The 14,199-nt window shown below is 32.0% G+C and overlaps 1 protein-coding gene across 4 annotated transcripts in view; it reads right to left on the bottom strand.

Moving 5' to 3' along the window:
* The window catches only part of LOC148597579 (corticotropin-releasing hormone-binding protein-like), a 49,086-nt gene that overhangs the window by 15,262 nt on the left and 19,625 nt on the right, over nucleotides 1-14,199 (bottom strand). For all 4 annotated transcript variants that reach the window (XR_015919109.1, XM_088563657.1, XM_088563658.1 and 1 more), the window contains exons 2-3: nucleotides 4,161-4,221; nucleotides 1,719-1,873 (exon numbers count right to left, since the gene is read on the bottom strand). Coding sequence is in view for 3 of the 4 variants with exons in the window: in XM_088563657.1 (XP_088419783.1) it covers nucleotides 1,719-1,873; nucleotides 4,161-4,221 (216 nt within the window). In the remaining variant the exon portion in view is untranslated. The remainder of the gene's footprint in view (nucleotides 1-1,718; nucleotides 1,874-4,160; nucleotides 4,222-14,199) is intronic.

The raw sequence follows: 14,199 nt of genomic DNA, 5'->3' as shown, positions 1-14,199 counted from the left end.
ATAGTGAGACTGTACTAGGAAATCTGTTTTTTAATTATGCTTTATTCTTTACCAGATTCCTATTGCCGCTGTTCTAGAGGATAAGTTTTAAATTATCAGCCATTCAATATCATATTCTTATACTGAGTCTGTTCAAGAGAATATGTCTAATGTAATCGTTCACTCAGTACCTGATTATTACTGTGACTGCTCTTGACAATCTGCTTTTTGTAGTATCGTTCACTCAGTACCAGATTCTTACTGTAACTGTTCTAGAGAATCTGCTTTTTGTGGTATCGTTCACTCAGTACCAAATTCTTACTGAATCTCCTCTAGGGAATATGCCTTTTAGTAATCTTACAAGATTCTTACCAGGACTATTAAAGTAAACATGCTTAATGTTTCTATATCCAGTTTTCAAGGGATGGTATTTTGTTGTTAATTTTCTCACTTCTCTAAGTGATATTGACACCTAGAGACAATTAACTCTCAAAGTCTCCACGCACTTGAGGAATGAAATATTTCACAAAGTAATTTTTTTATTGTAATTCAATCTCAGGCAAGGACAGAACCTCTTTATTGTTTCAAATGATTAAATCAGACAAATTACAGTTAAACCCTGTGAATTGGAAAGCCGGAAGTGACTCAATCTACGACAAAAACTCAGGACGATAACACATTATGTAAAATGCACTTAAACAATATTATTTTCAGATACAAAAATCATGTAATAATGTTTTAGTTGTTCTCATATTATGTTTTGCTTTGTTTTTTTCCATTAAGGGCTAGAAGTACTATCAGAAAATAAATCTGATTTAAGTGTCAAACATTCTTTTGTTAACATTAGGAAAAATGGCTTTCTAAGTACTCCAATGTAAAAGCATTTATAGTTCATTGGGTGAGGAAAAAATATTTGCCTATTGTTAGCCAAAGATTATTGAATTATTACTGCAACATTATCTATTTAAAAATTTAAAAGATTATTCCATTGTTGGTTATCGTACTTAATTAACGTTAAGATTATTCCATTGTTGGTTATCGTACTTAATTAACGTTAAGATTATTCCATTGTTGGTTATCGTACTTAATTAACGTTAAGATTATTCCATTGTTGGTTATCGTACTTAATTAACGTTAAGATTATTCCATTGTTGGTTATCGTACTTAATTAACGTTAAGATTATGATTTAATTCTACGGACAGGCTGCGTCAACATTAATGCTTCCTGAATGAACAAAATATATTTGAAAATTTAAATGTGTTTTCACAATTGCACAAAGTCTCATTCTGTCAGATGAACATATTTTTTTCTAAGGCTAATTATTGTTTGTTTTCATTGTACAAAGAAAGAGAATAACAGACATTTCATAATGATATATTCACTGCAATAAAATTCATGTATGAGCAACTCGGCGGGTGTTTCTAGAAAAGCAGAGGACGCTTACCCTACCGGTGCACCTGGTTAATGCTCCCAGTTCTTAGTGGAGTCCGAGTTGCTCATTTGCTTTTGTTACTTTGTATGAATTTAGTTACTTCATGTTCTTCGATGTGTATGTCTGTTTTCCATGTCTGATCTTTGTCCCTGAATTACATTCCTTTGATATTTGTCCCTGAATTACATTCCTTTGATTACCTCTATAACCTTGGTTCCATTGATTACTCATATACACAATATAAACATTGTATTTTTTTGGTAATTAGCTGAATTGGAGTGTGCAAAACTCTGTATGTAATCTTACCGCCATAATACCAGTATCACAATTAATATCAAAATCAGTGAATTCCATCTCTATTATATTATCTGATGGACTGAGGAGGTATAAACCACATACACCATGGCTTCCATCTCCTTTAAATCTATACTCTCCTTCAGTTGTAGCCATATGCATACATCCTATAAGTAAATAAGCAAAATGTTATTACTCAATATTCATTTTGTTGAGGGCATAATAAATTAGTAATACTTTAATCACATTGTTGTGAAATTAAGTACCAATCTATAGAGAAATTTATCAATGAACAAAGTGATACAAGTTTAAGAAAATTAAAACGAACAAAAAATCCTTTATCAGTATTTATGTGTCAAATTATTAATCATAATCTATTCTGTAAATAAGATTAACAACAAAATAATCGAATAATCAAGTCGAGTCAAAATTTTATCTGACAAAATAGATATTACACCACCGGAGCAGCTGGTACCGCAATAGTTCTGATTTGGTACAATCATTTCAAACGATAGGGTGGATACAATATATGTTTTATAGCGCCAAACCTCCCTTTTCTATTGCGGCGTAAATAGACCAATGGTGCTTACGTAGCATGTGTATGGTATAATGTCGTTATCGCTTAATCATGTAATCATTCAGCTATTGTTTTAATCGCAAAAATCAAAACGATAACTCTTTCAAAGTGTCAACATAATATACTATCCCCCTTTTTTGGGGGGGGTATCCGAAACCTATTTTTATGTGGTCTACACTGTGAAAGTGCTATTGGTCTTGCGAATACCAATTTTCGTGGTTTTTATGGATAGGCCAAACCATCTAATTTGGTTCTCAACGAATATGATATTTCCCTTGGTTCCCTTGATTACTCTGAAAAACTAAAAGCCACGAATTCAAGAATACACGAACTTATGTTTCTTCCCTAATCCACGAATTAAAGCTCTTTCAAAGTACCTAATATGTAAAACATAGGAGAACATGTTTGGATTACCTTCTGTTTGATATTTAAAAAGACAGACTCTTAAATGTAAACGCGATTACAATATCAAGATAAGAAAATATAGGCCCTTCAAAGTGTAAAACTGAACATTTTTCTAGCAATTCCTTACTGGTGCATCTGGTCCATGCTCCCAGTTTTTAGTTGAGTCCGAGTTGCTCATTTGCTATTGTTACATAGTATGTATGATTTTAGTTATTTTATGTTCCTTGTTGTGCCCTGGTCTTACGTCTTAGATGTGTTAGGACAAAAAAAACCTCATCGGAAGCTTTGTGCTAACTTCTTCATACAATTGAAGCAATATCTTCCGAGAGGTTTGATCTTAACTGTAAATATATCAGAACCACTATAGTCATGGTTTCCTTGACTTATTTTTGAATATAATAGGTCACGTATATTCATAGAATATCTGTCCTTATTATTCAATATTATAGAATCCAATATCTTTCTGGAGTCTAAGTCCTTACTTGTACATTTAAAAAGATACATATCTTCCATTCGTCTTGGTCATAAATCGTACATTTAAAAGGACAAATATCTCAATAGAGTCATTTATCGTACATTTAAAAGGACAAGCCTACATAAAATTCAGACACTGCCAATGGTAAAGTGATTCATGATGTAGAAAACCCACCAAACAAACGACGCTATTTCAGTCTACATATGCTATATTTTCACATGACGATGATTATTTCTATTTTCAGATCTGCACTTGTGAGGCAATTAAACATTCATCTCTCACTGAAACAAACCAAATTAAACAAAATCAAGAACGATAACTCTTGCAAATTTCCATTTTCACGTACAATTTATATAACTTTATCTCCAAATCCCAACAACCAAATGAAAAACTAAGATTTGTTATGTGTTCAGTACCTGTTTCTGAACAAGAAATAACATTAAATTCTGTGGATTTTGACATGCATGAATCACCTCCGGTCTGATTTCTATAAAGATTGCTACTGATAAGCACACATATCTTGAAGTCGTTGTCATTGTTCATGCAAAGTTAATTTTATCCTCCCCCGGTATAAAAAAAAACTTAATGGATTGTTCTATAAGGACTTATAAGGAACATTTAACGTCATTACGTAATCTTGTAAATTAAATTCAGTTAACATAAATACTTCTGATCCAAAACTGTTTAATAAGGTTATCTTCTCGTCAGATGTAAATAGTTACCAATGACATTGCTCAACTATTGTCAATACTGTTTAGCAGTGGTTTGAAGGGGTGCACATGGATAAGGTTTTAATGATTACATGCAGTAAATTACACAACATTGAAAGCTTGTTTTCATACAAAATTTGTAATATCAGATTTGTGCACATAGATACAAAATTTTGTTTACCTTGCAAAGGTAACAAAGATTAACCAACAGTAATGCAGTTACCATAGTAACACATCATTGTTACCATAGCAGCACAACAACAGAACATAACACTGTATTGACATACCTATATCTCCATCGACACTTCTAGCTTTTCTTCTCAATATATCTAATTTTGGCGATGGCAGCTGAAAAAATAATGAAAAAGCGTAAAAATAATAATCTGTCGACTTTTCTATCTATCCCCCACAAAAAATAGTCATCTAATTATTTACAATTTAAGTTCATTCTTTGGTCATATATAAGATATGGTCGGACAGAGTAAAACTGGTTTGACAGGCAATGGCTTTGTCAAGCTTGACATTGAAGCTTATCAAATTATATGATGTACAAAGTGGGTGATTGGATATCGCTAATGCAATAAGGTCTGACATAGCTAGTTAGATTATTGGTCATGATTGATGACCTTAAACTTGTGGTATTTAGGCAGATTTAACACGTCTATTGACAACACAGCATTCGAAATCTGTGGTTTTCTTCTTTAAAACGAACAATGATTGTGAAAAAAAAACAAATCCATCAACTATATTGCGTCAGTCGCTGCATGAATAGTAATGATAACAAAATTAATTTTGACGCAAATGAAGAAATAGTAATTAAAATGATGGCGGTTAAAGTAAGAAATAATTTCAATTTTGATTATACATTTTTAATTAACAAATTAAAAAGAATATTTTTTGTAAAGAACAGGAATTAATTCACATAAAATTTAACGTACATCGCACAATTTATTGCTTTGTGATATCAAGTTCAAGATCAGTCCTAAGTTTGAACAAATAATTGAGTATTGGCGCATGTTTTGGTGATTTTTTCTTGCTTTCATCTCGTTTTGTCGATTTCGGATGTTTGTCAACTATTTCAAAGTCGTCTACTGTGCATGCATCATGATACTTGGTTAGAAATAAACGATTCCGCTCTAATGTCAATATTGGTTATTAATGTGTCTTTTTGTCTTTATTTGATAGTTCAATTATTTTGAAAGAGTGTCAATGGTCTGTTACCGTTGAATTTAATGCTTTTAGTGTTGAGGCTTACTTGAAGGTGTGTTTATACTTACTAAAAACCTTCTTGTGATTTCTGTAAGTATTTACTATTTTTATAAAGTTTACAATGTACATGTATACGATGGTGCATTTGTAGTGTTTCAAAATATATGTTCCCTTTTCTATTTTTATTTCACCGGAAATTCTTCGTTTTATGTCAATCAACGTCCGCTATGATAATAATTTAAAGATTTAGAACACATTAAAATCTGACAAGAAACTTAAACGATCAAAGTCACCAAATTTAAATTTTCCTCTCATGAAAAATTCTTTCGTAAGTTAATTAAAGCAGTTTGTGACAAAAATGAAAGTGTGCCAATCAACCATTTTTGTTATTTCCGCAATTAGTCACTGCTTTTCTCTCAAAACCGGCAAAATATTATCACGAAACACAAAAATTCAAAATGAAACCATGCAATGAATTTTACTGCAGCTATGGTATAAATTGGTACCTAACAACTACGAAATTGAAAGCCTAAAAATTTCTAAAACCTTGATTTACAACGAAAGGGTTATTCTTAATAGACCCGTTTGTGGTAAGTTAATGAGCATGCTCAGTATACACTTCCGCGAGGTATTTTCATTTGATTTTATATGTACATAGTTTATGTTTTATACAAACTTTGTCTTTAATGAATGAAAAAACAAAATGAACAATTTTAGTTTCCCATATATATTTAGTTTAATATAGTAATGATGTATTTATAATATCACCTCTTCATTCGAAATAATAAAATTAAGACTAGAAATATGCGAGCTATTGTGAATATGTAAAATTCGTAATTTTACTATAGAGAGTTGAGAAATTCATTCAAGTCAACAATCGGTTGAAGTGAATCCAATGAATGTATAGAAAGATTTGAAAATGTAAAATGACGAGGAACCTCTCTTAGAAATTTAATTTTCGCACGGTGGTTGAATATTCTATTTTAATCGCCGGCTTTGAATTGGAGAAATACTTTTTACCTTATGTTCACATTACATAAATGGTATTATAAATTAAAACACACAATTTGTTTGCAAAATCCATTTCTATTCTTATAGTGTCGTTAAAGTGAACATAAATTGATGAGTTAATGAAATAAAAACACTGAGTTAAATCTAACAAGATCCGTTGCTAGCAACAAAGAGATATGCAATCTGAATTTTAAGTATCCGAAATTTGACGTCAACGCCTTTTTATATTAAATTAGTTAATTAAATCTTTGAAAGGAATGACAAAAGCCATATACTATTTGACATGGTTTGATAAACATTTACTCATGTGTACGTATTATTTCAATGTTTTCAGAAATCAGAAGTAACATCTCAAACATTTTTAATGACAGTATTTGAAAAATCAACTGCACATTTTCTCTAAAACTTAATCAGCTACCAAGAAAAATAATTCCTTGATGAATGATTGAATAATCTGCATTTATACTTTCGAACATGTTAGAAAAACGTCAGTTTTTGACAAATATTGTGTTACAGTTAAACACGTCTACTGAACACTTCCTGTTTGAAAGTTTTGGCTATGGTAATATCTAAACTTAATCTGTATCGTTCTGAAGATTTAAATCCGATTTCAACATACTTTTGTAGTTCGTTGTCTTTTCCTATCTAGTGGTTGTCGTTATTTTTTTATGTTCATTATTATAACGTTTTTTCGTATAGATTACAATTTTCGATTTATAAATAGTTCACTTCATTAACTTGGGGTCATTTACAGCTTGCTTGATGGTATGAATTTTGCCCATCACAAAAGACTGTGTTGTGACCAGTAGAAGTTGTTCGTTTCCCAACTTTTTAATTGATGACTGTTTCTTGGCAATCATATCATATCTTCTATTCTTATATTACTATGTTCAGACAGATTTCCTGTATATTTTTGGTTCATGCAGTTTAGAACTGTTTCACTTTTTTATGTCTTTTGTCACCTTCGCTTTTTGTCATTCACGAATAATTATACTTTGATACATGTAATAAACTACTGTAATATATAATCTAAGGATAAGTCATGATAAGAGTAATCAAGGGAACCAAGGTTATAACGGTAATCAAAAGTATGTAATCCAGGGACAAAGACCTGACATGGAAAACAGACATACACAACAAAGAACATAATGTTACTAAAATCATACATACAAAGTAACAAAAGCAAATGAGCAACTCGGACTCCACTAAAAACTGGGAGCATGGACCAGGTGCACAGGTAGGGTAAGCGTCCTCTGCTTTTCTAGAAACACCCTCCGAGTTGCTCATAAAAACAAGTCCGGGTTAGACTAACGAGGAAAGGAAAACCATGACCCGTTGAATAAATCAATTTTTAATGGTGCAGATGATAAAATAGCCAACTAATTGCTTGGTCAGATGAGAACACTCAATATTTTATATGATTTATGAAGTACTCTAAATCATAATAGCAAATAGAACACACCAAATACAAAAACAAAATCACACAGTCGGGTAGTAAAAAGTAATAATAAAAAAAACATGAGATAACTTCATGGAAACACGCAGGAAACATGAGAATACGAACAAAATTTTATTCATCAAGGCCATGAGAAATAGTTTTGATTTGATAAGTAAAAGTCCTTTTGATTTGTGAAGTTTCTCTGGGTAACTGTGGTTGTTTTCTTTAAACAAACTTGATATTGCGACATCATTAGGTCCACAGCTCGTATTCAAATAATCCCACACCAAACAACTGATTGATTAAGGATGAAATCCTAATTTGGATTTGAATCCTTTAATTCTTAAATGAATAAAAAATAAGAAATTCTCCATAGAGTCTTAAAGTTTTGTTTACACATGTACCTTTTACTACGAATTATTAGAATGATAAATAATATTGACAGTAGTCGAAACAGTAAATATCACAGTAAGCTGAATAGGGCAATATTTTCTGTCGAGATGCTAAATTTTGCCGATTTGACATTGAATTGTGGTTAGAAAGTTTCATATGTATGATTTTGTATCACAACAGTAGGCGGGGATAAAGAAAAAGCTGGTTGTAAGAATAAACTTGCTAATAATTGAGAAAAACATATGTTTGCGACAGACCTGTATTTCTCTTATGATTATCCTTTTGCATAACTGGAAATTCTTTGTTAACTCCATTAAAAATAATCAAGTCAAATTTCGATATTATTTTACGAAAGAAATATTGCCAAAGCATAGTGAGAGTAGAATAAAAACGCCTTAATATTCTTCTTTTGACAGAACAATCCCCCAAAATGCAGAAAATTACATTCACATAGAAATTATATTACTACATTGTTTCGATTCCTAATTATATAACAGGTGCGAAGAAAGGAGTTTTCCTCTCTAAATTGGTTCGTATTCTATTGTGATATCATCAACAAGGTGCCTTTTGTTTTAAAGCTTTATTTAGATGAGAGATATCATATAAGAAATTGTTAAATATTATAAAGCGCATAAAAGCCTTGTGCGAAATTCGATCATTTAATTATATCAGGTGTAAAATCTCGTTTGAATGATGACAAAGATCTGAATTAATTATAAATATTCGATATTTTGGATGAATAAATGTGACAACAAGTTATGACGAAGTGATGATGTCAAGGAATACCAAATCAATTATTACAACAATCAACATATTCATCAAATTGTTACTTGGTCATCAATGAAGTCATTATTTCCGTAACTAGCTACAATACAAAACCGTTTGTCACAACAAGGCTAAAAGAGAACAAAAACGCATGGTAAACGATTCATTAAAGAAAGATGTAAGAAAAACTGTAATAAAATAACGACTAAAGAATTCTGATCCTCATACAATAAAAAAGATCGGATATGGTAAAACGTAACAAATGTACCAGAGTATAACCTTAATACGAAATAGAAAATACTTTTAGAAACGTCTCAAATAAGAGAAAACACACATTTAAGTAAGTTCTGACAACAAAGTAGTAAAATCACCGGAAACTGAACGATGACATTTCTTCAAAATCAAATTAAAACGTAATATAACAGCAAAAAGATACTTTAATGACCAACATCTCTTGACTGCGGATAGGTACATGGAATCTGCTACGAAGTTAAACTAGTTTTATAAAGCCATAACCACCCCTTTAATGCAAAATAACAAAATGAACCGAAAAGCAAACAAGCACACCACAAAATAAAATCAATAATGCATAATTTTCTCTCAATGGAATAGCTCAACTTAAACTATATAGAAAAATGACATATTCACTTAAAGAACGCTCGCAGTTACTGAAAGCTAGCTCAGAATATAGTAAAGAATGACAATACCATCAAAACTACAAGCATAAGACAAAAGCGGTCACTACAACTTAAGTGCGCTGGATTTCGAGTTGTAAGTCAATTTCAGAAATAAAAAGTATTTGATCAGATAAAAGAGTTCGTCCATCATTTTATAGACAAGGTTTTCCTGCGTGACAGTGACGTCCACGACATTTTTATGAGCAACTTTGACTCTCCACTATAAACTGGGAGCATGAACCAGGTCCACTGGTAGGGTAAGCGTCCTCTGCTGTTCTAGAAACACCCACCGAGTTGTTCATAAAAAGTCGTCCGAGGTAGACGAAAGAGGAAAGGAAAACTATGACACGTTGATCAAATCAGTTTTCATGGTGCAGATGGCTACACCGTAACGATCCAAGAGTTTGTGTGACGAAGCAGTAAACAATGAGAGGAGGATGAGAACTGTGACGAAACGGTGAACAATGAAAGGAGTATAAGAGCTGTGACGAAGAGGTGAACAATTACAGTAGGATAAGAACTGTGTCGAAAAGGTGAACAATTACAGGAGGATAAAAAACTATGACGAAGCAGTAAACAATGGCAGGAGGATAAGAACTGTAACGAAGCAGTGAACAATGACAATAGGATAAGAACTGTGACAAAACGGTGAAAATGAGAAGAGGATAAGAACTTTGACGAAAAGATGAACAATGAGAGGAGGATAAGAACTGTGACGAAGCAGTGAACAAAGACAGGATGATAGGAACTGTGACGGAGTAGTGAACATTGAGAGGAGCACAGGAACTGTTACGAAGCGGTTAACAATGAGAGGAGGATAAGAACTATGACGAAGTAGTGAACAATGAGAGGAAGGTAAGAAATGTGACAATTTAGTGAACAATTAGAGGCGGATAAGGACTGTGACGAAACAGTGAACAATTAGAGGAGGATAAGAACGTTGGAGGGGTCATATTACCTGTCGATATGTGGAGAGGGAATGAAAGTACTTCCACGCGAATATCAAAAATAAAAATGTGTAGCTTTTTGTCGGGTGTATCCCATATTACAGAATTTACATGGCTCTTACAAACTCTACTATTTAATTTCATGCGGATGATAAAAACTGTACAGCGAAAGGAGAACAGTTAACGACAAGACATGAAAGTCTACAATAATCCCGACTAGGTTATAGAATTGCTCATTATTTCCAATAGTTTCACACCCAAGTTTGAATTCATTCATTCATCATGACATCTATATTACGTAATTAATTGATATCAATTATAAAACTCAGTCACGTTCTTCTTCAATTAGTTATATTTAAGTGCTTTAAAATCTATTAATTGTATTAATGTCTATGTAAAAAATATCACGACTCAACAAAAGCAATTCAATATGAAGGCATTGCTAGGAGAGATTTTCTATAACTTTTCTGTCTTTGTGCTGTTTCTATGCAACTACATTAGCAAAGTGTAAGTAGAATCAGGCAAAATGAGAAAACAGGAACATGCATGTCAAAACAAAATCCTATCGTTCTGACAATATATTGTCACTCAAGCATGCTTTCTTTATTTAAAAGACCATTATTTGATCTCTGCATCACTGGTGTTACTCAGAAATGTTTCAGTTGAATGTTAGATAAAGGAGGTTTTTGACAGAGTTATCTGCCCTTAAAATGTTTATTTCCACTGCATAATAATGAAATTATAACTCAATTTAAAGATATAAAAAATGTCTTTTTTCAATGATTGTGATGGTGCAAGACGTCAATTTAAACTTTCAAAATAGTGGGTTTTTCCTTGTTTCACTCATCCACTGCCTGATTCTTACAAAGACTGACACTTAATTATTGGTTTTGTTGAACAATAAAGATGAAAAAATGACTCATTTATCTAACTACCATTAAATTCTGATTTGTGATATTGATGGAATAATATTTTTGTCTCAAGCTATGTATAATCTAATGCAACATGAATACAACTATTTGGCTGAATAAAGTAACCTTAATATTAGCAGTGACTAAATATAACAATAATGATGAAACAATCATGCAATCAAAGAATATATCGAAAATTGTAGATTAACATTTCTTATTTTACTTTGTCGTTTCTATTTACTCATTTTCATCACTCCGTTTCCAATGTAACATACATTTACAGCACTCTATTCCCAATGTAACATACTTCTACATCACCCCAATATAACAGTTGTTTACATAACAGGGTTCTCTATTCCCAATGTAACATACATTTACATCACAACGTTTTCCATTCCCAATGTAATATACATTTGAAACTACGCAGACTTTTTGTATCGCGCTAGAACTCTAACAAATAGGAACAGGGTTATGTTGCTACAAGATTGAAGTCATTACTACTAAGTTTAATGGTCGTCATCATGAACTCGTGGATCGTTATGGTGTATCCATCAGCACCATGAAAACTGATTTATTCAACGGGTCATAGTTTTCTTTTCCTCGTTTGTCTACCCCGGACTTGACTTTTTATGAGCAACTCGGCGGGTGTTTCTAGAAAAGCAGAGGACGCTTACCCTACCTGTGCACCTGGTCCATGCTCCCAGTTTTTAGTGGAGTCCGAGTTGCTCATTTACTTTTGTTACTTTGTATGTATGATTTTAGTTACTTTATGTTTTTTGTAGTGCATGTCTGTTTTCCATGTCTGGTCTTTGTCCCTGGATTACATTCTTTTGATTGCCGGTATAACCTTGGTTCCCTTGATTACTCTTACATTACAAGATTCCCCATTCCCAATGTAATATTTAAATATATTACAAGGTTCTCTTTTCCAATGTAAAATACATTTACATTACAAGGTTCTCAATTCCAATGTAACATACATTAACATCACAAGGTTCTCTATTCACAATGTAACATACATTTACATCACAAAGTTCCCCATTCCCAATGTAATAAACATTAATATTACAAGGTTCTCCATTATAAAATCAGGATTTCAAATGATTATCCTTATTTACAACTTAGGTGCCGTATTTCTTTCTAATTATCAAGTCCTATCTGTCTATCTGTCTATCTATCGAAACAGAAAGCAAATTCCATCTCTTAGAAGTTACTATGCTGTGCTGTACATAAAATGAAGCCTCAGTGCTTAATGTATAAAATCGAAATAAAATAGTTACCGACGTGTTAAACACACTGCACATATCAATGTTATTAATTTCTTAATGCTATAATGCAGTAACCTCTGATAAACAACTTTAAAAAACAAAGTCGAAGTTAAAAAATAAAGTAACCACAATCAAATATATCACAGTAAAAATCTATCAGTGATAAGCTCTATATCAGTATTTATAATGTACCTTTAGGGGGTTTGAATTTGTGCTACTGAAAATTTGGATTAATTCAGATATATAGTTTGGATAAGACATGATGTCCCTTCCTATCTCATCCTTATCTTCAATGATACTGATGAGATAATGGATTATGGTTAAGTCTCAAAATTAAGTAGTATTCAATAATAAAACATTTCTGTATGCCACGTGGTTTAGCCGTATCTACTATAATTATCGTCTGTTCCTATGGGTAAATAAAGGTATTTATCAAGAATTGAATTCTACATTTGGCACAACTTAATGACTGAGTAAAATGGATTGAAAGCTTTCTCCAATTATTGCTCACTAACATTTACTATATAGAATGTATAGATGATTGTTTCTAAGACCATTCAGTGCAATTTTAGCAGCACTAAATTTCTGCAGGTAAAAGATGGAAACACCGTCTATATAGATATATCCTTGTTACTATGCCATAAAAATCCATATTGTAGTTAATGTTGTTTACTGAATTGACTTCAGGAGGTAGATCTTGGGTAAGGGACTCATGAAGTCAGTAATATATTTGTATCATATTCAATTTCACCAAAGGCTATCAAGCTTTCATTTGACACAGAATGAAATCAATCTAAGTTCCTTTGATGCTTACAAGACACTGATGTAAAATGCTGAATACAAACGTTCCAATGATTTGTGAGGGTTTTGTCCCTTACCTTAGGTCTACCTTCTTAAGTAAACATTCTTGTAAGATCCAGGCAAAACAAATGTGAATGTCAAAAACTAGCAAATATGACTTAAGAAAGTCGTCTTATTTCAAATGACCTCTGTTGGTTCAGTGCATAATTAGATATCTTTGTAATTGTTATTACAATGTTTGAAATCTGAGGGTTTTGTCAAGCTACCTACATGTACCATTGAAAAAAACCATTTTCAGTGTATTGCAGTAAAGTCTTTACTTACATGTATTTGATCAAAGTGATGTTAAAAATTATTTTTTAATTACATGATACTGACGGTAAAAATAATCAAATTCCTTTGTCAAAGTAGTGGATTATTTCATACTATGTTTAACAATTCCCAATTTTTACACTTAATATTTGTTAGTTGATTCTGAGATCCCACATAAATGAACGTTTATCATGAACTCATGATAATTGAAACATGTATATAGAACGGGAAAAAAATGAGTTCCGTTCGTTTCTATGTAAAGCTAGCTATATTTTCTTGGATCGATTTACATCAGTAAGGGGATTCAGAGTCGCAGTACATCTATTGAGGGAGTAAAATTTGAAGCAGATCAGAGGGTGATCAAGAGTCGAAGTGCATATGTTGATTACATCAGTTGATCACATTAGTTGATTAGTTTAGTTGATAAAATCAATTGATTAGTTAAGTTGATTACATCAGTTGATTACAGCAGTTGATTAGATCCGTCGATTACTTCAGTTGATTAGATCAGTTGATTACAACAGTTGATTAGATCAGTTGATTAGTTTGGTTGATTACATCAGTTGATTACAACAGTTGATTAGATCCGTTGAT

Source organism: Perna viridis, chromosome 15 (genome assembly GCF_037379345.1).
Source record: "Perna viridis isolate PV_CMFRI_1.1 ecotype Kerala chromosome 15, ASM3737934v1, whole genome shotgun sequence".
NCBI lineage: Eukaryota > Metazoa > Mollusca > Bivalvia > Mytilida > Mytilidae > Perna > Perna viridis.
The sequence above is the reverse complement of the archived record's forward strand: the minus strand, read 5'-3'. Positions and strand labels throughout refer to the sequence as shown.